Consider the following 24,857-nt stretch of genomic DNA (forward strand, 5'->3'; position numbering starts at 1 on the left):
AGTGAGCCAGAGCCAGGTGAAGGGACAGTCCTAGGGATTGGCAGGAAGCACGTTGAGGTCGGCAGACCCTGTGGCAATCTGCTGAGTCCCTGTGGGCAGCAGACACAGTGCGTCCTCCCCAGGGCCCTTTGTTCTCATTGCATGTTGTATTATGTTGATCAAAAGTGTTTTTTTCTATTAATTTAGGATTCACGATTTTATAATTTGTATTTACCAGAACTTCAAAACAGTGTTGTGCCCATTAGAAGAAGTGTGCATCAATGCAGTGGCCCGTGTCACCTGGCTGAATTCCTTCAGGCCAGTGGAAACAGGTTCTGTATAAGCAAGGAGGGAGGGACGGAGGAGGGCAAGTTAGAAAATACTTCCAAAACAGAACAGTGTTGTTTTTCAGTTTTATTTTCACAGAACCTTCTGCACAAAAAATGTCCATCTCACTGTAAGTCAAATCTTGGATGTTTAGGAAAAATAACTCCTCGGGAAATCATACATAGTCTTACAAATAGCTAAAATCAGTTGTATAAAAACCAAAGAAGAATGGTCTAAGTTATAACCTAGTTTTTGAAGAGTATTCCAGTGCACACTGTAGAAAGGATGTTTCTGGTCCTTGGCGCAGGTTTGTAGACAGTGTTATGCGTTTCCTATTAACATGCACATTGTACAGACGAGACTCAAATACTGCATTTTGATGAAGACGAGCATTTGGTTCAAATGTACAAAATAGGGATAATGTACAAAAGTGGACTCTTTTCATCATATATAAAATATGGAACTCTAGCTGGGCAGTGGTGGTGCATGCCTTTAATCCCAGCACTTGGGAGGTGGAGGCAGACAGGTGTCTGGGAGTTCAGGGTCGGCCTGGTCTACAGAGTGAGATCCAGCATAGCCAGGCCTACATAGTGAGACCCTGTCTTGAAAAACAAAGAAACAAAAAACCCTATTATTCTGGTTCTTGCTTTTGAAATTGTACTTTTCATAAAACTTAAATGTTATTTTTTGAAAGCAAAAGTTAAAAATAGATCTGAGTGATATTCTGCAAAAAGATTATTTAAGCCAGTGAATTGAGAAAGGATAGAGTTTTTTTAGTGCATTTGTGGTAACACACATCCATGAGCTCAGCCATTATCAGGCAGATGTTGAGGTTCATGGGACAGTTCATGTGTAGAATGTTCTCAGGCCTCTGCTGTCTCGATGGGCAGATTCTGACGGACAGGCCGTGGTGTGCCCAAGCACTTTCTCTACAGTAGCTTTGTACATTTTGAGTATGTGTGCAGCTGTTTTTAACATGCTGGACTTAGTGTGACTTCATAGAAGTGTTATTTGTGGGTGCTAACCTTTTGGTACTTAGTGGTTCTACGGCAGTCCTGTCAGTTTCTGAATTGGACTGGACAAATGCCCAACCTGATGATATGCTGAGAACAACTAGAGATACAGAGAACAAGGCCTCCCGGAAAGCACAGTGCCGAAGCTCCCATCAGCTAAGACACAGAGTGACATACAGTATCCAAGTTCATGATCACCTGGTTACTGTGTTGGTTGGGCAGGCCTGTTGGGATCAAGGCAGCTGTTGCCTTGGTGAACCTAAACTGCTGGTACAGAGGAGGCCAGGAGAGCTCTCAGGACCACCCCTGCATTTAAGCATCAAGATCTTTCTTGTAAACTCTTATTTACCCAGACAGGATGGAACCCAAGGCTTTTTCCTTGTATGTTAGACTGACCTCTTCATTCCCCCGTTCTGACACGAGCCATGGGTGATGGATAATAGCTGTGTTCTGATTCTGGCCTGGATGGTATAGTCTGTTCCTTTATTCTAGTCTTACAGTCTGGGGCTCCTGAGGAGAATGCGTTGACTGCTGTACCCAAGACTGCCATTATTTTACTGATTTTCCTATTTTTCAGCCTGTCTCTCATGCCAGAATGCTTTCTATAAAAGATGTTGGTGCAGAGGATAATACCTGTGTACGTGATTGTGATTTCCTTACCCGTTCTCTTAGACAGCTAAAGAACTGTGACTATCCTGTACATGGTTGTGATTTCCTTAGTGTTCTCTTAAAGAACTGTAGCTATCATTGTGTCTCTCAGGACTCAGGGTAGGAAGGACACAGAGTAACTCTTTACTGGGGCAGGCTTTGGCTCTCCGGCCAACCCTGCTTTTTACCCACAGTCGCTGTTTAGTTCTCACAGGCCTTCCAGGCTTTTCTCCATCCCTTCCCAAGATGATGCCATTTGGCTTTTGCCCTGCAGGTCGTTGGCACATCCCGCCGGGTACTGGCACACTGTCATTTGACTCCTCTTGAGCGCTGGGCACCATCTTTGGTTGCGCATGGGTGATTCCTGTCTTCCCTTGCCCACCGGCCGCTTTCATCTTTCCATCTCCAGAGCTGCCTTCTTGTCTCCTCCTCCTCCTGCTCCACCAACTTTAGACTCAGTATTCTCTTCACAAAACACACTGGGAGGCCCCCACCTCTGTGTTCGTCACCCTGTAATTTTCATCCGGTGACCTTTCTACATCATGTCACAATGGTCTCATCTTCCCGCTGTGGTGTGTTTTAGACATTTTTTCATTGCATTTTTCTCATTATTTATTCCTGCCTCCCTGCCAGACCAGGGGCTCTTCATCATCTTACCATCAGGACACTAACATGGTGTGATATTTTCATGCAGATGCGAATGTGTTAGCGTTCTTTCCCTGTTCCAGTTCAATAGACACCTGTTTACTAAACACTTGCTTTGCTTCAGACTCTTTCCCAGATGCTGGGCATACAGTGGTAACCCCAAGAACAGCAGCCCCTGCCCTCAGGAACCTGCAGTGTGTCACTGGGAAGCTGTTGAATCCTTGCTCTGCCTGTGAGCATCAAAGTCCCAGAAGTTCTGTCTTAAAAGACCAAAATTCAAAGAGCTGTTTGGCTATGTTATATGTGAGTATGCGCTTGGCTTCTTGAAAACTGGCATTAAGCGTGCAGTGGAAGAGACTGAAACCTGTCTGTCTGTCTTCTAATTCAGCCTGCTGACGACAGGGCAGAAAGAAAAGCATTGTTGCTATTATATTATACTGCTTTTTTCTTTTGGTATTTTTTTTATAGTTTTCTCTTTTACTCCCAAGAGCTAGTTTAAAAGCTGTAAATTATTAAAAGCATCGTTACTTAAATCAGTATTTATTAAAAGAGACATTAAACATATGTGTAATTAATGTTTGATGATTTTCCAGCGCACAACTGCCAGCTTTCCTTTTCTACCTGTACATTTACTAAAGTGCCTTACAGCTTAATGTCGGCCTTAAACTGGACGTGTTTAAGCTGGTCGTAATGTATCCCAGATGAGGAATTGATCTGCTCAAACACATACTAATGTCTGTTGCCTTCCTAGCCTAATTCCACATAAATGTGCATGAAAAAAATAATTAAAACTTGAAGCAGCCCTGGATCAGACCGGGTTCTTTTTTAGAAAATCATTCATTCCTACACTTACAAACCAAGCTTTCGGAAACTTAGGACCCATCTTATAGCTAAAACACAAATGCACACTTAATTCTGTTAGCAGGAACCTTTACTATTAATTTAAAAAGTGCAACTTTTTCTATCCATTATTAAAGCACTGTCTTCATTTGCTTTCTGTTGCTGAGATAAACACCATTACCAAAAGCAACTTGGAGAGGAAAAGGTTTATGTCAGCTTATAACTCTCGGGTCACACTGCATCATCAAAGGAAGTCAGGGCAGGAACTCCAGGCAAGAACGTGGAGGCAGGAACTGAAGCAGAGGCCATGGAGAAAACCTGCTTACTGGCTTGCTCCTCGTGGTTTGCTCAGCCTGCTTTCTTACACACTCCAGGACCACTAACCCAGGGGTGGTACCACCCACAGTGACCTGAGCCCTCCCAAATCAGTCTTCAATCAAGGAAATGCCCCCAAAGACTTGGTACAAGTAATCTGATGGGGGCATTTCCTCAGTTAAGATTCCTTCTTCTCAGATGACCCCAGTGTGTGTCAAGTTGACATAAGAACTAGCAAGCACAGTACTTAGTTGCTGTTTTTATTATTGGAGTCAGACTTGAGTTGTGAAGGATGGAGCATTGCGTCTTTCTAATGACATTAATTCGTTGCTGATGGTGGTTGTTGTGTGGAAGGATTTCCCAGCATGTGTTCCTCAGGCTCAGACTGTTGACAGAACATTCCTCAAGAGAAAGTAGGGGTTTATGGGAAATTGAGGTGGAGGGCTTGGGGTTGGATTTGGTGGTAGATCATGTGCCTTAGATGTGCAAGTTCTTAGGTTTAGCCCCAAGCACAGGGTTGGGTGTGGGTGGGAGGCGTACAAGATTAAATCAGTTTTATGATTTCTCAGCGTCTTCATGGTGCCGTACACTAATGACTCTGAGACTTTCTGAGACACCAAACACCAGATGCACATGAAGCCTCTGCAACAGTCTGGGCGTTGTGCACTTCTCACGTGCTCCCAGGGGCTGCCAGTGCAGGAGGCTTTCCCATCATCACGTGGAATAGCAGAGAGTTTGGAGATGCCCACAGTGCTAACTGTAGCAGCTTAATTTTGAGAAGCAAGAAACGATTCATACTTGGAGAATTTTGAGCTATAGGTGAATTAATGTGTAACAAATTGAAGTCCAGTGCAGACTTTCCGGAATGTCAGGCAGGACACTGAAAAAGCATTCAGGTAGTCTATGAGGGAAGAAAAGCCAAGTCATCAGTTAAGAAGACAGCCATAAGAAAGACGAAAGCTGTTACTGCATTTCAAGCTTTTTTACATTCCATAGGCCTGTATAAACATTATTAAGTGCTCAAATCCGCAATTAAACAGTTTCTCTTTTTAATCGCCTTTAGTAGTTCAGGTATCAATCACCATATTTCTAAGTCTCCATATGTGCCCTTCTAGCGATATCATTACACTTCAGTCTTCACTAATACTGTCATTAGACATGAAAAATTGGTGAAGAGCACAAGTCTTCAAACAGATTGAGTTTGATATGACTTACAATGCCTTTAATTGCCAGTCACATGAAGCAGCAGTCTATGGAGATTAGAAAATCGAAACCTAAGGCAAATGTTTAAGTGAAAAAGCTTAATAAAATAAACAAAAAATTAAGTGGGCTGTTTCCCACCTGGGCCCAGTGGTACCTGCGTGGTCTTTGTGTACACCAAGTTCCCCATTTGCTGGAGCTGCATTTTATTGTAGTGGTTTACTGATTTGAGAATAGATTGGTGGTCAGAATCTTATCTTTATTATTTAAATAATATCTACTTTATGGTTGTCACATATAAAGTAGATCAGAAACGTAAATAAAGGATATTTTCAGGAAAAATCAGCACATAAAATGTCACTTTTTAATCTTATGATATTTAAAATACGTAAATTGTATTTTACTTCTCCTGTGTGGTCCTGGTGGGTGTATCAGCTCGTCACACTCACTCAGTGTGGGACAGTGGCTTCATCAGCAATCCTTTTCTTGCTCAGCATTCCACATTGTCAAGGAGGTTGCTCTGCAGGTCTTGCCCAGCTGGGCTCAGCAGGCTGCTGCAGTAAGCCATTGAACTGGTCAGGTCATGATGGTCTGAGATGGACTGGCTTCCAGGTTCTGCCTTCTTGCCTGGGATGGCCGGGATGGCCGGGATGGCTCCCTCCCTCACAGCACAGTGAACTAACACTTCCGGGAGAAGGAGCTGTTAGGCCCCCTCAGTTGCAGTCTCTGGTATTTCAATAAAGTCACATTTGTGCTTGTGGTCACAGCAAGTCATGGACAAGACCCTGATGTAGAGGGTGGGCTGAGGGCTACCTGTTAGAGGCCTTGGTGGGTGGAGCCAAGATGCCCCACAGCAGGTGAGGCGGGTGAGAGACAGAGACGCCATGCATACAGCACTCAATGGAGAGGGTTTGTTTGTTTGTTTGTTTTGTTTTGTTTTTTGAGACAGGGTTTCTCTGTGTAGCTTTGCGCCTTTCCTGGATCTCGCTCTGTAGACCTGGATGGCCTAGAACTCACAGAGATCCACCTGCCTCTGCCTCGCAAGTGCTAGGATTAAAGGCGTGCACCACCACCGCCTGGCTCAATGGAGAGTTTTATTTGGTGGAGGGAAGGGAGAGGGGAGAGAGATAGAAAGGGAAGGGAAAGGTGGGGGAGGTGCATGCTACCCTTGGTGAGAAGGGGGAGAGAGGGGGGGAGAGGGAACGCATGAAGGTGGAGGAGTCTTTTCTTAGAGGTCTTTAAGAAAGGAAACAGGAAGGTAGGATGATGTCAGGATGCTGGGTGGGCCAGGGTATTATTTGCTGATTGGCCAGGATTCCAAGAAGTGGGTCTGAATGCTAATACTACTTCTCCTCATATAGTCAGCTCATATAGTTGGACTTTCTTTGGACTTCTAGCTCCCAAATAATGATTTGGAGACTTATTAGTTATGAAAGCTTGGCCTTAGCTTAGACTTGTTCCCAACTAGCTCTTAAAACTTAAATTAACCTGTTTATGTTAATCTACATTCTGCCATGTGGCTCATTACCTCTTTTTAGTACCATACTACTTCCTCTGCATCTGGCTGGTTAATCCCCACCCCCACTCTGCCTCAGATTATTTCCCAGAGTTCCTATCTTTGCCTGGAAGTCCTGTCTATCCTCTTCATGCCTAGCTATTGGCCATTCACCTCTTTATTAAGCCAATCAGAAGGTGCCTTAGGTGGGTGAGGTTAAATAGAGGCACATCTTCACACAGTATGCAGAACGATTATCTCAACAGCTCATCCAACAAGTCCTGATGCAGAGGATGAGCTGAGGGCTGCCTCTCCTTAGAGACTCACCCAAGTCTCAGTCTTTCCCCAAGTAAGGACATTGCCACACTTTATTTTTGTCACGTTATCATGCCTTTCATGTTGGTACCACAGAGAAGTTGAGTCTTCTGAGATTTAGTTTCATGGATTATGTGTTGCTCAATGTTATTTCTTTTGTTCTAAATTTTCCTTCATTGTATTTGTGATTTGGTGGCAGAACTCCCTTTAAAGATTATTCTAACGTTCTGAGTTCTGGTATTTCCTAAAGTGCCTTTATTTTAGCAGAGTATGGTGGTGCACATCTGTAATCTCAGTCCTCGGGAAGCCGAGGCAGGAGGATTTCACATTCAGTGTCACCTTTGAACAAACTTCAAGTTTGAGTTTGAGGCCAGCCTGGATTACATAGTGAGACCCTACCTAAAACACAAAGGGCAACCAAAAGAAAACCAGCCCCTCTGTTACCTTCATGATACCTGGAATATTTGTAAGGTTTTGCTGTATTTTCTGTAATTGAGAACAAGTTCCTTACCAAACTGATTCTTAATTCTGTCTGTCTGTCTGTCTCTGTCTCTCTCCCCCTCCCTCCCTCCCTCCCTCCCTCCCTCCCTCCCTTTTTTTTCCCTCTGAAATAGTATTTTGGATCTTTATCTATGGAATCCAGGAATTTTGTGATCTCATCATGAAAACCTCTCTGATGTTATTTTGCTCTTCATTCTATCAACCAGATTTACTTCCTTTTAACCTGGAGCTTTATTTGCTTCAACATCTCTGGCTGCCCCCTCCCCGCCCCCAGCTCTCAGTATGAACACTGTCAGTATTAATGCCATCTGCTCTTTACTGTGTTCTGTTGAGGGACATTGCTCTTCCTGGGCCTCAGCAGCTGAGGCCTCTGTCAGCTTTTGTGTACAGAAGCTGCTTGGACACTTCCTGCAGTAGCTGCCCACCTGAATGCACCCTCTCCCTGGTCCTTCAGGCTCTGCTGCTAGAGACAGCTGTCTGCCGGGCTTTAAGTCTACTGTTCCCACCAGATGCCCAGCCTGCCTCTGCTGTGTGGCTGGGTTTCCTCTGGTTGCTCTACCGTGGGTCTGAACCCGTTATCTTTCTGGCATTTTTGGCACACTGACGGCATTTTTGAAATTTCTAGACTGACTAGGTTTCTTTCTTTCTTTCTTTCTTTCTTTCTTTCTTTCTTTCTTTCTTTCTTTCTTTCTTTCTTTCTTTCTTTCTTTCTTTCTTTCTTTCTTTCTTTCTTTTTTAATCTTAAAAGAGAGAGGATGCCTCTTTGCTCTCTGTTCAAGCTGTGAGCTAGACAAGAGGGTACTTTGTGCTCATCCTACCTCTTAGGCTACTCATTCCCTGTAGAATTCCAACCACACTCTTGATCTGTGCTTCACCTCATCCTGACTGTGTACATTAAATTCTGGGCACCACTCTGGACGATTACAGCTCCCTTTCCTTCCCCCCCCCCCCCCCAGTATGGCACCTGTACTACAAAGCAAAACCCCTGGGCTCTGGAGTACCTCTCAAAAGGAAATGGCCTTTCTTTCCTTCCAAAAAAGTAAGATGTTTTGGAGAAGAGTTGAAAAATAGCTGAATGTAATCCATGTTTGTCAAGATTACATTCCTATATGTGATGAACAGTTGTGTAGCATTGTAGCCGTAAGTTGCTCCGGTCCTGACTGGCCCCACGGTTGGGACGAATCTCTCCCATCCACATCCCGCTGCTGTTTGGTCCCAAGTAAACACAGAGGCTTATATTATTTACAAACTGAATGGCCTATGGCTTCTTGCTAGCTAGCTCTAAAACTTAACTCAACTCATTTCCATTAATCTATGTGTTGCCGCGTGGCTGTGGCATTACTGGTCTGCTGGCATCTTGTTGCTTCTTGGGCATCGGGTTGGCATCTCTCCCAACTCCACCCTTCTTCATCTCATCTTCAGTCTGAATGTGCCGCCTAACCTTATCCTGCCCTGCCATAGGCCAGTGCAGCTTTGTTTATCAACCAATCAGAGCAACACTATTCACAGCGTACAGAAAGACATCCCACAACATAGTATTGTCCTGTTGTTCCAGGGGCTGGGTCAGCGTTGTTCAGCACCAGGCAGCCCCATCCCTACCAGACAATGTGAATGGCCAGACAGGCGTGAGCACTGCTCACTCTGTTCCTTACTAGCTCTGTTTCACTTTCAGAAATTACTCATTATTGAATAGTATACGGGATTTGGGGGCAAGATATTTGTGACTTAGGTCTCTTTTTTTTTTTATAAATTTAATAATTAAAAATGGATACATGTAGCTATTAATCTGGGAAGTGTTACTGTGTTCCTTATAAATTTGCAACTATTCAGTGTTTCTTACTGTGTTCCTCATAAATTTGCAACTATTCAGTGTTTCTATTATTTATGGGCCATACCTAGTATCATAGGCTCTGTCCTGTTAGTCTTTTTTCTTTGTGTGTGTATGTTTGTTTGCATGTATATGGGTAAAAAATGTGTGTGCAGCCGGGCGGTGGTGGCGCACGCCTTTAATCCCAGCACTCGGGAGGCAGAGGCAGGCGGATCTCTGTGAGTTCGAGGCCAGCCTGGGCTACCAAGTGAGATCCAGGAAAGGCGCAAAGCTACACAAGAGAAACCCTGTCTCGGAAAACCAAAAAAAAAAAAAAAAATGTGTGTGCACATGCATGTTGAAAGCTTGAAGTTGATATCAGGAATCTTCCTTGGTCATTCTTATGCATTATACTTTTAGGCAAGATCTCTCAATAAATCCAGAGCTTGCTGCCAGTTCAGCTAGTCTGGCTAAGCTGGCTAGCTTTCCTGCTTCTGGAATACCTCTGTGTGTGCCTTCCAAGGTCAGAGTTACAGGTGGACTATCGTGTTCACCTGGCATTTACATGGGTTTAGGTATCTGAACTCTAATCTTATTTACACAGCAAATACTTTCAACTGCTGACCCCTCTCCCCAGCCCTATGCAGTTAGTCTTTAACCTTTTTCATTTCAATTTTTTAAAGGCCACAGAAGAATGAATAGAAAAAAATACAATTAAAAGAATAATTAAAAGCCAGTGCATTCTGTATAATTAGTTCTCCAGTCAGGCCACTAGTGCAGAACACAGACCCATGAGGGATTTCACTCCCTCCATCCACAAAGAGACAGAGGCTGCTCTAATATTCTTGATGGTCATTTTTTTTGCTACTTATGAATGCATATGACTATGTTCTCTAAGAAATATGGTTTTTTTTACTTGTTTTAAACTTGGCAGAAATGAATTTCCACTGTATATTCTTTTGCAAGTTTGCTTTCATTGGACATTATAATTGGGAGGATATTTTTTGTTTTATAGAGCCATGGTTTATTTATGGGTTATAGTGAAATAATATTACATGAATATACTATGATATATTTATTTATTCTACTAATACTGGTTAGTTGGGTTATTGGCAATTTATGGCTTTTTAAAAGTACTAGACCATCTTTCCAGGTTCTCAGGGTCAAGAGTCAATTGTCAGGTTCTTGTCAATCCCTAATTAAGAATGGGATTACTGAAGTATGGGATGTCTGTGTAGGCAGCTCTGTTAGATAATGCTTACATGTATTGCAAAATGGCAAGCCCGCTTACATACTTAACAACAGTGCATGGTAATTATCTTCCTACATCTTTGCCAAACTTTGGAGTCAAGTGTTTTGCTCTTGTGGTAGTTATGTATTGATAGCACATTGCATTATTAAGGAACATTTTCTAGTTACTAATAGAATTGAAAATTTTACTATCAAGCCATCTAGATACCATCCCTTTGCAAGGCCTTATTGAAGTCTTTTGCTTAAATGTCTTACAATGCTCTCCTAATCAGAAAATTCATAGATCAAAACACTTCAGTATGCATAGATTATTCTCTAGGATTACTATACAACTTGGCATATAGCTCCATCGTGATATACAGTTTCTTGCCAATAAGTAGATATTTTTGGCTGAACCATGTGATTGTGGGTTAGCATTTATCCCCCTGTAATCCTTTTAGAACATTGGAGGTTTGGGTACGGCATCTATTTGCAGAATAGTTTCAAACTGTAACTGAGGAGTTATCTAGTACTTCAGATGCCATCCTAAGTCCCTATGGTCCTGAAGATGGTCACCTCAGTGGACACATACTCAGTTTCCTAGGGCTGGGCTTGCCTTTGCAATATTATCTCAGTTTCATTCTAAACAAAGCAAAGAGAAACTTATCTTTACTACATAGTATTAATAATTTTTCTTATTTTTACTATAAAATTTTTTTCATCTTTGTTCTTAAACATTTTCATTATCCTGTGTCATTAGTGTTTTTATATTTTGAATCAGATTGTAATGTTCACATGGATTCTTAATTTGTTCTTAAATATCACTTATTTTATCTTGAGAACTTTCACATAAATGTATTGTGGTTCTTGTCACCATGTTTTCCTGAGTGTTCTAAATGAAGTCAGAAAATATATCTTATATTCCACACTACCATCTCGAAAAGGAAGGGGCGGGGCTATATAGAGAGAGTCCAACTTTTTACTAGTTTGGTGAAAAAAATATATACTTTGGATATTTTGACTAAGAGTTATCAGGGAGGCAATTAGGAGGGAATAAAGATGAAAATCTAGTGTTGAGTTGATATCCATCTTATAAATTTAGCAGAGATGATTTTGTGCATTAATATCTGTGATAAAGGGAATTATGTGTACTGGGTCATAAATTGGCTATATATTTTATTTATAAACTACAAAAAAAGCCTTGACCCATCATACTAGAGTATATAAGACCTGCCAGTTTGAGCACAAAAAAATGTCCACTAAGTAGTTGGAGTTCAGTGTGAGAGTACAGTCCTGTGCGCGCATGCGCGCGCACACACACACACACACACACACACACACACACACACACACACACACACACACACCATATTGAACCAATAGTTTCCCAGTAAAACTTCTTTGTCTTGGCTAAATCTTACCTTGAAAACCCATAATTACTCAGCTGCTTCAAAAAAAAAAAAATGTTTTTGGCAGCTCAAAAGAGTGGAGTCCAACAGTGTCACAGTGCACATCTCTAATCCTGAACTTGAAGGCAGCGGCAGGAAAAGCCCTGGGTGCAGGATGTTATTCCCCTGCATAAGCTCTTCCTGGTCTCCAGCATCTCTTGGAAGGGACAGTGTTGTAGTTGACAGTGTCTGAAGACGCATAAGGGACTGACTTCCTAACAACAGGGAATGTGGAAGTTGGTTTAGTGTCAGCCTCAGCTTCCTATGTGTACTGCAACACCTCTCCAGCTAGCATCCCTGCCCAGTTACCCATGTTTGGGCTGCCGGCCTCTCACGATGGGGAAGTATCATCTTCAGGGGAAGTCAGTGGTTGAAAACTCTGCACATTTGAGCCACAGTTCCAAAAGGAAAGATCTTCCTGAATTTCTCCCTGGGTCTTCACACATTAATTCATAGCAATATAACCATTATTTAAATTGGATTCCATGTGTAAAAGTAGGATATGGAAAATACACTTTTGTTGCAAAGCCATTTTTAGTCTAGCTCAGGATTGTCACCTAAAGAATTTAGCTGTTTTTGTCCATAGCGGTCCTTCACGGGGTCACAGGGTCTGCTTGTCTACACAGGCCTTAGCTTTGGGTCAGCCTTCTTTTTTTTCCTCGTTCTACTGAGTATCAGTTCTGTATCTTCTATGAAGTTTGGAGTTCATAAGGAACAAGACCTGTGTCGTTCATCACATCACTTCCTGTGTCTGGGAATGATTGCAGAATCCCTTTTGTACTCCACTCACCAATTCCTGGATGGGTTCACCCTTCATTCCTGTGAATGTGCCATCTATAACTGGAAGTAAATATGTCCCAGGAAGTCTGAAGCTGGGATAGGGGCCAGTTTGCCCACTAGACCCCCCTCCAACTTTCTAAATTCCCAATCAATGTAGATCACCTTAGCTTTTGGTCTATTTATCACCTTTGAACTTAAAGTATCTACACTGCTAACCAGTGTGTTGCCAAGCTGACTTTCATACAGGCCCTTACATTTACCCTGCTGTTTTTTTATGTAATTAGAGGCAGCTCATTAATGCAACAGAATAATACTTTTCTTGCTTGTGATTTAGCTTTGTTATTTGGTAAATTCAATACTCCTCTTAGTTATTGAAAATTTTCAACATGCTCTGCATATTATTTATATTATTGTTGAAAGTTTTGGTTAGAATTGGGCCAAGTTCAGAATATTGGCATTGCATTAGAATAGATTGATAACATTTCATTCAGGTATTTATAGACTATTCAAGTCAGCAGTTACTCTTATTTCAGCCTCATTTCTATGTTAATTATAGTATCACAGGGGACTTTTAACATTGTGCCTGCCTCACTAGAATTTAGGCACATTGCATTTCCATGGTCACACTGCCAAGGAAGGAGATTAGACAAGCTTAATGTGACTTCTTTGACACACCTCTTCTTAGTTTTAAGTCACTCTTGGAGAACATTCTTTGAAGAATCCCACCCAACATCGCTTTCTCTCTCCTCTGTAATGTGAGGAACCTACCTTCTCATTTCTAAAAATGTAGGCATGGCATTTCCTTCTTTCATTTTCCTGGCCCAACTTCCATCCTCCGTGATTCTTTGGAAAGCCCCTAAAATGATTCAGTGTTCTCGGGTCTGCAGTATGTGATCACTCAGATCTGGCAAGTGGCACTCACTGAGGAAGACACAGCTTAGTGTCTCACAGTCTCTTAGCTATGCGTGTTCATTGTTTTGTTTTTTTCCCCTCTTACCAATGGAAAGAGTTATTAGCATTCTTTGACCCTCATCATTATAAATATTCATCTCTGGACTTGGCAAAAAGAGGAGTCAGCTTTTGTCTCTAGCTTCACTTAGCTTTATTTTTAACTCATTAATGGATCTGTGATTGTAAGAATGATAAGAAAATGGACACGAACCTTGCTAACTGTGGGCTTCCTTTTGGGTTATAGTACTTGAGAGTGGTTACAGAGAGAAGACTACATGTCTCCGCTCTCCACCCGGTAGCTGGCCAGGATCATTTACACTGCATCCTGGTTATTGAGGAATCAAAATAAAATAACCTTGCCAAGAAAGTTCTTGTAGCATTGTATAGTAGTTTCCTTCATGACACGCTCTTTGAGCCTCTATTGACTTCAGTGTTGTGTCATCGTTCGTCTCTTGCTAGACTTTGCCTTCTCTGATTCATAATTTGCTGCATCAGTGAGATGATGAGCCATAACTGCCTCCCACCTATAATCCCTTTCCACCCTGCATAGCATGTGAGCGAGCATGGTTGTGCTCTGAAGATGCTGCTCATCACATTTCATAAGCCTGGGTCATTATGAGCAGCAAAATAAACACTATAAAATAAAGTACAGTACACTCCCAGAGATAAAGTAACATAATTTGGTATCTTTCTTTAAACTCAGCGTGTCCTGCATATAACAGAATGAATACTTTGCTTTTTTTTTAAACTCTTTACTTGCTGATTTTTTTAAATCTTTTCATTCTGACACCTTGGTTGTTTCATATTATACTCTTGACATTTAAATTTCTTGGGTTTGGGCATTATTTGTTTCACTGTTGCATAGTAACATTTTTGTTCCTCACAACCATCTGTTATTAAGGTGTGTAATTTTTCCCCCCCAGTGGTCAGAATGTTTTCATCTCTCTTCTTGCCTTGACTGCTACCCTAGGCTGTCTGTGTGGTAATTTTTTCTTCAACAGACCTGGTGATGTTATTTTTTGATAAGCACTTGGTAAAAATAGAATTCCATCCAGCTAGTATTTTGAATGTACTTTACATCTCAATAAACACATTATAAAAGATAAAGATTGCCATAAACTCATTGAGTTATGTTGTATAAAAATTAGCACATCCATTTTTATCACTGAAGAATGTTGGGCTTGAGGAATAATGTTTTGCCTCAGTGTTCCTGGGTTTTGATCTTAGACTCACTTGATCCAAGAATGAAGTCCCTCCTCCCAGTCCTACAGGGGAAGATCGTCTTGTGGATTGGGGTCCACCGGATGCTTATGTACCGTGAAACTGAGGGCACACCTGCTAGAGCAGGCCCAAGAGTTCTCAGGGCTGGGCTTTCAGCTTGGGAAGATGCCCAGGTGCCCCTTTCAGACCCACTGTTTGTTTGCCTGTGCCTATACATATGCCAAGAATGAACGACCATCAGCAGAAACTCAGAAGCCAGACCCCTCTCTGCTAACCCAGAGGTCGGGATAGAGTGCAGTAACTTGGGTTTAGTTATTTGAGTCTCCCCTTTTACTTAGAGGATTATTTGGAAAAGAGCAGCTAATATTGGAAGCTAAGGGAATGGGGGGAAATTCCCAGGTCAAAGGATAGACAAGAACACCATAGAGGTTGATTTGTTGGAAACTGAAATAAAACTGCAGAGTGATATTTAGAATAAACTATAAAAGATGTTGACAAAAATATTCATGATGCTACCTTAATATTAGGTGGAGTAGCATATTTAAATGGGTATGGTCTTGAGCATTCTAGGGTTTCGTAGGATTTGCCTAAATTAAACTTGTAGTGTCTATATGTGTTCTGCTAAACATGGCAGAGTTGTCTTAAGAGAGGCATTGCATTTCCTGCTAGGATCCTATTCTGTCACAGGCCTTGGGCTTTGATATATCCCAAGTCCATGTCATCTTTGAGAGATAAGATTACTTGAAGGAAACCAAGTCATGAGAGCCCTACCTGGGTGTCCTCATTGGAAATTGTTAAGGCATAACATTTATTTTCAATACCATAGAATTTCATTTGTTAACTTTCAAGCTTTTCTTGAGTTTCAAATGCTTTTATTTAAGCCTATTGTCTAAGCTTCTACAATTGGTATTTTTCTGTCAGTTTATGTTTGTAGATGTCCTTTGTGCACATACTTCCTGGAAAATTAAGTCATTTAAAGAGCCCTCCTCCAGCCCTTTAAATGTCATTTTATATGATGATATTTAAATATTATCGAGTATTTATTATTTTGTCATCAGAGTTGTGGTCATTGTGTAGAAGGCCACTGTAATTCTTGGGAACCATCTACAGTGGGACTCAGCAAATCCCAGCCCCCTGAGGCACTCAGGAAGCAGTGTTAACCCTTTGCCTGCTTGATTGCAGGAGGAATGCCCGCCCCTGAACAGGCCTCAGTGGTGGAGGAGGGGCAGCCACAGACCCACCAGGAAGCTGTCTCCACTGGCCCAGGCATGGAACCCGAGACCACAGCCACCACTATTCTAGCTTCCGTGAAGGAGCAGGTACACCCTTTCATTGAAATTTGCGATGACATTTCTTCAATGCCTTTAAAAATTAATCTATGGATGTGTTTTCAATTTGTCTAACGTCCTTGATGCCTTCACGTTTTCTAATTATAAGGTGTTTACATCCCTGAGTACATTGGGATGACTGGCATGTAGAGCTGCTCCAGCTGCCAGTCAGAATCGGAACATGCAGGATACTTGTGCGTCTGCAAGTAAGGACAACCTTGATGGTGATCGGTGTCTGTCTCCCACATTGCAGAGTGTGTGCATGCGCGCAGAGCTGTGTACGGCGTCTTTCACAATGCTGACTGTCCAGCCGGACTCTGGCCTGTACTGTCTAGATACTCTGAGCATTTTAACATAGGTACTAGGATTGTCTCTGTGGTTTGGGGGGTAAAAGTTGTATTTGTTTGTTTGTCTAAATCCAAGTAATTCATTTTGTGAGCTAATGTTCTAAAATTTGTCACATGTGCATATTTGCTTCCATCTTGTGTTTATGTTGACTTTTAAGGCACTAATACTTTGTCCTTTAAACCCAAGTGACCTTCTCAGTTAGGTTTTATCTGTAGTGCTTAGAGAAACTGGGGCTCTCAGATTTAATTTTTAAGATTTAAAGGCCTAATAAAGTACATGCAAATGTATCCTCTAGGAATAGTTTTCTACCTGCCTCCAAAAGAATTCATGTGCCCTCCATGAAGGTTATTCTGCTCAAATAATATATTAGTTCTTTAAAAAAATCTTACAATTAAAATACAGGATGTTTTTTATATTAAGAGAAGCAAACTGAATGCCATAGTGTTTTCCAAACTCAGCGTCTGCAGCACACAGACTAATGATGACAAAGAATGAGGGAACATTAACATCCCATTACTTCACCATTTGCCCTAACTAGAAACTCTGCATGGGATTACTCCATACCTGACATTAGAGCTATGTTTTTAAGAAAAACAGTTTTGGAAAGTATTCAAGTCAGAATGTCAAAATATTTTCCTTACTGAAATTGGGAGTTTTAAAACCCCACAAAAGCAAGAGTTTAAGGGTTAGTGCTGTGACTTGGTGGGAGGGCGCTTGTTTTACATGCATGATACCCTAGATTTCATCTCCATTGCTGCCAGAACTTACGCTAGGAGAAAGGTCCATCCGAATGTTTTCTTTACTCTAGACTGTAACTCCCAGGGCCATTCAGGGAGGAGAAATGGCTCTCGCTGTAGCCCTCGGGAGCTGTCAGGATCTGACCTAAGAAGCAGCAAGGTGAGGAGGCATTTACACTGTCATGATGAAGCCATGGTAAATTGATGAAAATGCTCAGAACTGACCTAAAGCTGGAAACCACGTGCACTGAACATAGCAGCAGAGACTCTGCATTGTTACCTGGAAACTAGAGACCCGATCTCTTGACGATAATAGGGAAAGCCGCTATGATCTTTTCCATCTAGAGAATTCTGTGGTGGCCTCAGATTACTTTCAAATTGTATCTTTTGGTGATGCATTGTATCTGAATGAATATTTTGTGTGATATTGCAAGTAGAATTCCAATTTCTCCAGGTAGCAAAGGGTAGCACATGCTATGTATTGAAAGACTTATCATATGTCATCCAGACAATTCAGTTATTTGGAAGACACACTCTATCTTTGTTTCTTTTCATGTCCTGAGGAGTTCGAGTTCATTAATACACATTTGTGTTTCCCTACATAGTTTCTTTTCAAAATTGTCAGTGCTCAGCACTCAGGATTTCAGTCATTTCCTATCTGTCTCATGTATAAAATATATGCTTAGTTTTAAATAGCTAGCTATATCTTCCATAAGATTTTTTAGAACCAGGCAACATATACTTGAATAAACGCTTCTTGATATGATCATGAAATATGCTACTTCCTGTCACCTATCCGATGGGATAGAGCACAGGAAAGCTAAATGTGAATAAATAATGCTGATTACTTTCTAATTCAAAGTAAAATATTAAACTTCTAGTCAGAGTAAATGCGTAGCCTACATGTTACACACCAGTGAAATGATTGCTGCTGATAATATTCTGCATCAAAGACCAGTATTCTTAGATGGGACATATAATTAATTACTTAGAAAGCCTTGCTGCCTTGCCCTGATCCTAGCTGTGGATGATGGGGTCAGCTCTGCTGTTCCCCAGGGATGGGCAGCATCTCAGAAAGGCCCTCCTACTGGGGCACAGGAAGTACACTTCCAGTGCGGTTGGGTAGATGGCTCCACCTTCTCGCCTGGCTTCTCTGCTTGAGGTTGTGGTTTTTGTTTTTGTTTTTACTTTGCCTCTCTACACCTCAATGCCCTCCTTTATAGAATGAGTATAATGACAGCGACAGTATTCACATCTATAAAATGGGCACAGCAGTACTAGGAAGGCCTGATGCCACCACCATCACCTCTACCACTTCTACTACCACGTCCACCACCTCCGCCACCTCCACCTCCACCACCACAACCACTGCCGCCACCTCCACCTCCACCACCACATCCACCGCCGCAGCCACCGCCACCCCCTCTCTCTATATAGTGCTTCAAAGAGGAGCTGATGGTTTTTCTTTTGCTATATTTGGGGACTCTGAGCCTTCTTTTGGCTATTGGTACCAGCAGACTAAAACCCTGTCTGAGCAGTCAATAGTATTAATGCTCTACTAGTATCTTACTTAACAGATGGCCTTAAGCTTTCACATTTTCACCATGGTAGCTTCACAAATAAAAACAGTTTCGTGTGTAAATTATGAGATATGGTCATGTAAAAATAAATTACTAACCTGTTGATTTATTACAGCCTCAAACACTGATACTGTCGAGGCAGTTGGTGAAAGAATTGTAAAATGAGAGCCTTTAATGCTCTTCTAAATTTTGAGAGGAAAAGGCTGGATTCTTCTTCAGCAAAGTAAATCATAAACCACTAGATCCTCACTTGTCCTCCTCTTGGGCAAATCATGGGACATGGAAGGGCAGGAAATAGGCAAACAAACAGCCTGTAGTGTCTCAACGGCCACCAGTCAGTTAAAACATCCTGACTTGGCTTCCAGGTGTCATAAAAACAAAGAACTCCCTCTCAAATGGCTGTGCTTTCTAGGGTCCTCTGGCAACAGGTGCCACGTGACTGCTCCCTGGCACAGGTTGGAATTTACATTCTCCTTTTATGAAGTGATAGCTTTTCAGCATAGATGTCAGCAAGGTCCAGGGAAAGTCCTCCCTCTGGCAGATGGGAAGAACCCACTTCAGATCAAAGGCTAGCTCCTTTATGAAGACGTGTTCTGCCGGCCTGAAATCACATCTCTCCTGATCCCTCATGCTTTCTGGCACAACCGTGACTATTCTGTGTTGCTCCGGGCTTGCATAATTGGCTCCCTAAGGACAGAGTGGTGTTGTGTGTGTGTGTGTGTGTGTGTGTTACAAGTTTCTCTTCCCAGCACCCACTACTATATCAGTCTTGCAATTAATGATTGTCCAGAGAGGAGTTCAGTACTAGGGGATAGCCTCATTACCAACTCACTGTTTTGTGAACACATGACCTGTAGCCAAATTCACAGAAACATGGTGAGCAAGAGTCTCAATCTCCCAGACAGCTTCAGCTCTGCATTCTTGTTCTTGAGACAGTTTTGATTGTCTTGTACCTATATTGATCCAGGAATAAACCCATCTGCATAATTGACTATAAAGGTTTATTTCATATGGGCTGACATTGACACAGATGTTACAGCTTTTGTTTCCCATGTGTCCAAATTAATGGACAATTAAGTACAGATAATGAAAGGATAGGCTGTGATTTGATTTGGGGATTCTGCTCTATGAGAAGTAAAAGTTAATTCCTATAACTATCAGGAGTGAGGTCCGTGGACTTGAATCTGAAGTCACAGGAAGTGAGTCCCAGCCACCAGTTGGCTATAATCACAGCATCTTTAGGCAGGCTCTGCTGTTTAAGCATCTCTCAATAAGAATCCAAGAGTCCCGGATGACTTCAGAGACAAGGAGGGATAGCCTGTATCCTGATAGTGATGTTTGTATCCCAATAGTGTTTAGGTCTCTGGCAAACTTTGTACTGCTGAGTAGCTAGCTTAATGTACTGTGTATTATCATTAGATGAAGAAAGGTGTCCACATGTGGTGCCCTCCGTGGGCCTTGCATTGTGTGAACACCCGAGACTGAAATGATGGACTCAGCCTTGAAATACACAGAATGCGTTGACTGTAGAGGGATTTGGTGAGGCACTAGCTCCCTACTGTCCCCTCTCCCTGCAACGTTGAGATGCCCATTGCCTTCCTTCTCCAAAGGTCCAGGGAAGCAGTGAGCACCAGGCTATACGCAGGATGTTGGCAAGTGACTGGCAGAATGAACTGTATTTTTATAACAGATAAACTTCTGTCTCTTGGTTTTAGAAATGTTCTTTAAAATAAAAACCAATATGGCCAATCATGGGTAGGATTAACAAATAAATTTCACAGTTTTATATAGGATACAGGATATCTCTCTCTCTCTCTCTCTCTCTCTCTCTCTCTCTCTCTCTCTCTCTCTCTCTCTCTCTCTGTTCTGATTAGATGCATTCATCTTCTGTTGTAAATTGTGTGAATGAATGAGGTCTCTATTTGAATTTGCCTATTTACCCTTGGGAGCTCTAATTTTTTTGATAATGACTTAAGAAACTTAGAATCCAGATTTAAGATTGAGGTGAATCCAAATGGCACAAAACAGGATACAAAGAGTAGGTGTGGTACTAAAGTACTGTGTGCAGCTTTGCTCTGGTGTGCTCCTAAATTGGGTGTCCTGGGCACTATTTGTGTTATGCCCAGTGAATGAGGATTCTCTGTTTCTCATGAATGGTGCTCTCAAAGAAGATGCCATCTTTCAAGATAACGTGTTCCGGCTTTTTGGGGACATTACAAGTAGACCTTCATTATGCCCATATTTATTTAAGTGGTAGTTAGATATCAAAGAATAAAATGTGAGCCAGGGATCCTTAAAATTTAAAGATAAAACCAGGGGATTTGGAGCCCAACCATGTCCTATTGCTATTACTTCATTTTTACATGCCTATCCTAGCTTTAGTAATTACACGCCCTTCCTGTATGGCAGAGTGCCCAGAATTCAACAAACTCCAGCGCAATTATTTACTTTATTCTTCTGAAACTGAAACAACCGCACTGCCCCACACCTGCCTCTGCAGCCTCCTTTTATGCAGCCTGAGTTTATTTACACTGAGTAGTCTTCTCTGACACACATAAGCCACATGCAGAAAACATTCTCCTTCCAGCTGCAGACAAGCAGAGTTTATGGTTAAGCTAAAGCACTATACTGTAAGTGCAATGCCCAGCCTTTTTACTTTCTCTATAGAAACTTGCTTATTTCTTCTATTGCTAACTAAATGATCCTGGCAGTTGTAATGATTGTAACTTGCAGTTTCCCATGTCTGAGCTGCATCATGAAGCACAAGGTAAGGCTGGATCTACTCTTAGAGGTGTGTGTGTGTGTGTGTGTGTGTGTGTGTGTGTGTGTGTGTGTGTTGTGAACGATATCAAATTGCATAGCTTTTCTTTCTTAATATTGTAGAAATAAGGTTAAAATGAGGTTAAATGATAGAGCTCTTGTGACATTATATTCAAGAATTCTGAGCACCCCCACTTGACTCTGTAGAGATCAGCCTGAAGTTGCATGTCAACAATGGAAGTTTGACATTTTGTGTGTGCCATGGATGCAGATGAGAACAGTGTCTGTGAGTTAGGTAGCAGCAAGCATGTACATCCATCCTCTGATGTCCTGTGAGTGATCAGCTGGACCCCAATGACAATCCCAGTTCTACCTGATTTGAGTTATACTTCCGAGTAACTGAATGTTTGTTCTGTTTGAGTTGAAAATACCTTTTAGGTATGTTGACACTAGGGTTTGGGGGCAGTGCCCTTTAACTGTAGAAATTTGTTTAGACGGACTCAATCCAGCTGTTCGCATGGAGCTAGATCGAATATACAACAGAGTGTATGAGAGGTGTCTAAACATACTTACTTGTACGTGAGCTGAAAAAAGGTAAACATGCACACTCTTAGCTAGCTTTGCTTCCAATTAATTAAAAATATTTATCACAAGCCTGCTAGGAGCAAAGCTCTTTGTCAAGGAAAAAGGGAGGCTGGGAAGAAGACCCGTAAAAGTCATCTGTTTCATATATTCCTTTCAGAAGAATGTGCAGGCACACACAGTATTGTATACTTTATTGTGAATAATTGACACTTGAACTAATTGGACCACAGATCTGCTAGTGTGCACTCTGGTTCCTCTTGAGTTTAAACATAACACACACACACACACATACACACATACACACACACACACAAAACACAGCTCATCAGTTATTTGTAGATTTATTGCTTTAGGTATTTTAACGTTAAATTTTTCAGCATTATTTTCATTTATGTTTGAAAGTAATAGAGTACTTTTCCTTTGTTAACATTTAAAGGCAACCCTGACTTTTCATGCTTAAAATTACAATTTTCCTTTCAGTTTGATAACCCAGTTCACAATTCCCTCTCAGAATTAAATAATTAATCCCTGGGATAACTTCCCCCTGCTTGGGAACACTTTGTACCACTACATTTGAAGTGACTGACCGCTGCCCTGAAGAGATGAATGGACAGCATCCTTCAGCTCTGAGTTTCATTCTCTGTGACCGGGTTTGTAGTTTTTCCCATCACTCCTCAGAAAAATATCTCACAAATATGCTTTCCCTTCAGGTGGGGCCCCAAAGCCGCCTCAGAGCTTTGGCAAAGCATAAGTTTTCTGAAGGTGCCTGTCAAATGCTTCCATGTTGGCTTTCTAGATTGCCATTTTTGCTACTTTGCAGAGATTAGTCCAGATGGTCTTACTTCATTTGTGTGTGTTTTATGGGTATATTGTTTTCCAGAGTGATTAGATCTGCTTGTACCTTAGCAAAGTAATTTAGGTTATAATTATTTTGTTTCAGCTATTACTAAGGAAAACCATTTAAAACATAAAGGCTTTTCAAACAGTTTAAAGATAAATCTATCTTAACTTGTAGAATCTTTGAATTTATTCATCAAAGCTTTAGGGCTTAGGGGTTACATATAACAGAAACAGCTTGTTAACAAATTGAAATGACTCATTGAAACTTGAAGACAAATGCATACTACACAGTTATTTCTAATATGATCATACTTCAGTAGTCTTACTTCATTAGCATTTATAAAGAGGATAGTATATTTGGTATTGAAATCTTTTGGCTTTTGAAAGATAAATTTTCCTTCGATAATTATGTAATAGTTCAAGTCATTTCAATATTTAGACTATTAAGCTACTAGTTTTAAAATATTTTATTAGACTATTAATTATACATAGTAATGGGTTCCGTTACAGTATTTTTAGACATGTATGTAGTGTATCCCAATCATATTCTACCCCTAACACACTCCCGTCCCCATCCTACTCCCAGAAACCAACTTAGGCATGGTCTCCTTTGTTGAGTTTTCCGTAGAAAACTTCCCATAAAGCAGCATGCCATCGGTAGTGTTCGCCATAGGACAGCATCTACAGGAACAGCACTGTACCTCATCTGTCGACTTTCCTAATGCCGTTCCTTCATGACCAGGGCTCCTGGCCTCTGCCTCCAGCCTTCTGCTGAGCCTTCAGGAGGCGTTCACTCCGACTCTTGGTGCTTGCTTGGTGCTTCCGTATTGTCTTCCCTCTGTGAGCAGTTTTCCTTCAAGGGGTTGATGTGAGCAAAGAGTTTTCATCTCCGTTAATATTGCCATAAATTGCCTTCTTTTACAATAAAAATTAAGTCTTTTTCTCCCCCAAGGTCTGAATTAAATTAATCTCACCTTCATTTTTCCTTCTGAACTATGGCTACCTCATGTCTCCTGCTTTAAAGCTGTGACTCTTCCCCAGGGCTATGTACTATTTCCATTCTTATTAAAGAATATTGGGTCTTTTAAAAATACATAGCATGTAAGTTCTTTAACTGAAGGATCTATATTTCCTTCTTATATTTCAATTTGCAAAGAATAATGGGAAGTGAATTGTCACTGTTGTGGAAAAGTGTTAATTACTAATGCTGTCTCCATTCTAAGCTGACTGGCTAGACACCTTGAAGGCTGGAGGGAGGCGCATGAGCAGTCTTCTACAGAGCTCATTGAATCTGCAGTAGAGACCGGACCAACATGGCTTGTACTTGAAATGTGTTTTGTGATGTGAAACTATCATTTTGAATATGGTTTCTTATGAAAACAAATTTTTTTTTTTGGCTTTTCAAGACAAGTTTCTCTATATAGCCCTGGCTGTTTTGGAACTTGCTCTCTGTATAGACCAGGCTGGCCTTGAACTCACAGAGATCCACCTGCCTCTACCTCCCGAGTGCTGGGAATAAAGACATGCACCACCACTACCCGGCTGGAAACAAATCCTTAATACTTGATAAACCTTTTAGTTTCCCTTAAAAGCCTTTGAACACTTGTTGAGTAAAGGGAGGAAAACCAAGGAAAACCCCACAAATTGTGTGCTGTGAGGAGAGTGGGAGGCTTGGTTTCTGCTGCAAGGTGACCGCTGGCGTGGGATGGAAAAGAAGGCTCAGCGGTAATCTGGGCCAGCTGTGCTGTGCTGAGACCAGAGCCCTGCATTGCTCTGCTGGCCTCCTGCTTTCTGAATAGAGTGCTGTCTCTTCTCTCTACTGCCACCACTGCTATTATTAGAACTACTGTCACTACTGCCAGCACCAGATGAAAAAAAATACAAAAGAGTTTGAACTAATGTCAGTGTGGCAGAAGAACAAATGGCCTCTGGAATCAGGGTCTAGTGAGAGGACGTGCCGTGGA

The 24,857-nt window shown here is 41.6% G+C and overlaps 1 protein-coding gene across 25 annotated transcripts in view; it reads left to right on the forward strand.

Moving 5' to 3' along the window:
* Positions 1-24,857, forward strand: part of Pkp4 (plakophilin 4) — a 224,053-nt gene that overhangs the window by 55,597 nt on the left and 143,599 nt on the right. For 22 of the 25 annotated variants that reach the window (XM_076569508.1, XM_076569510.1, XM_076569519.1 and 19 more), the window contains exon 2: positions 15,898-16,034. The exons of 2 other annotated variants lie outside the window; for them this stretch is intronic. In XM_076569508.1, coding sequence (XP_076425623.1) covers positions 15,903-16,034 — 132 coding nt within the window. In that variant the 5' untranslated portion in view covers positions 15,898-15,902. Of the gene's footprint in view, positions 1-15,897; positions 16,035-16,152; positions 16,250-24,857 lie in introns of those variants that run through there. One more of the 25 variants, XM_076569524.1, reaches the window with a different exon arrangement.

This window comes from Peromyscus maniculatus, chromosome 4 (assembly GCF_049852395.1).
Source record: "Peromyscus maniculatus bairdii isolate BWxNUB_F1_BW_parent chromosome 4, HU_Pman_BW_mat_3.1, whole genome shotgun sequence".
Taxonomy (NCBI): domain Eukaryota; kingdom Metazoa; phylum Chordata; class Mammalia; order Rodentia; family Cricetidae; genus Peromyscus; species Peromyscus maniculatus.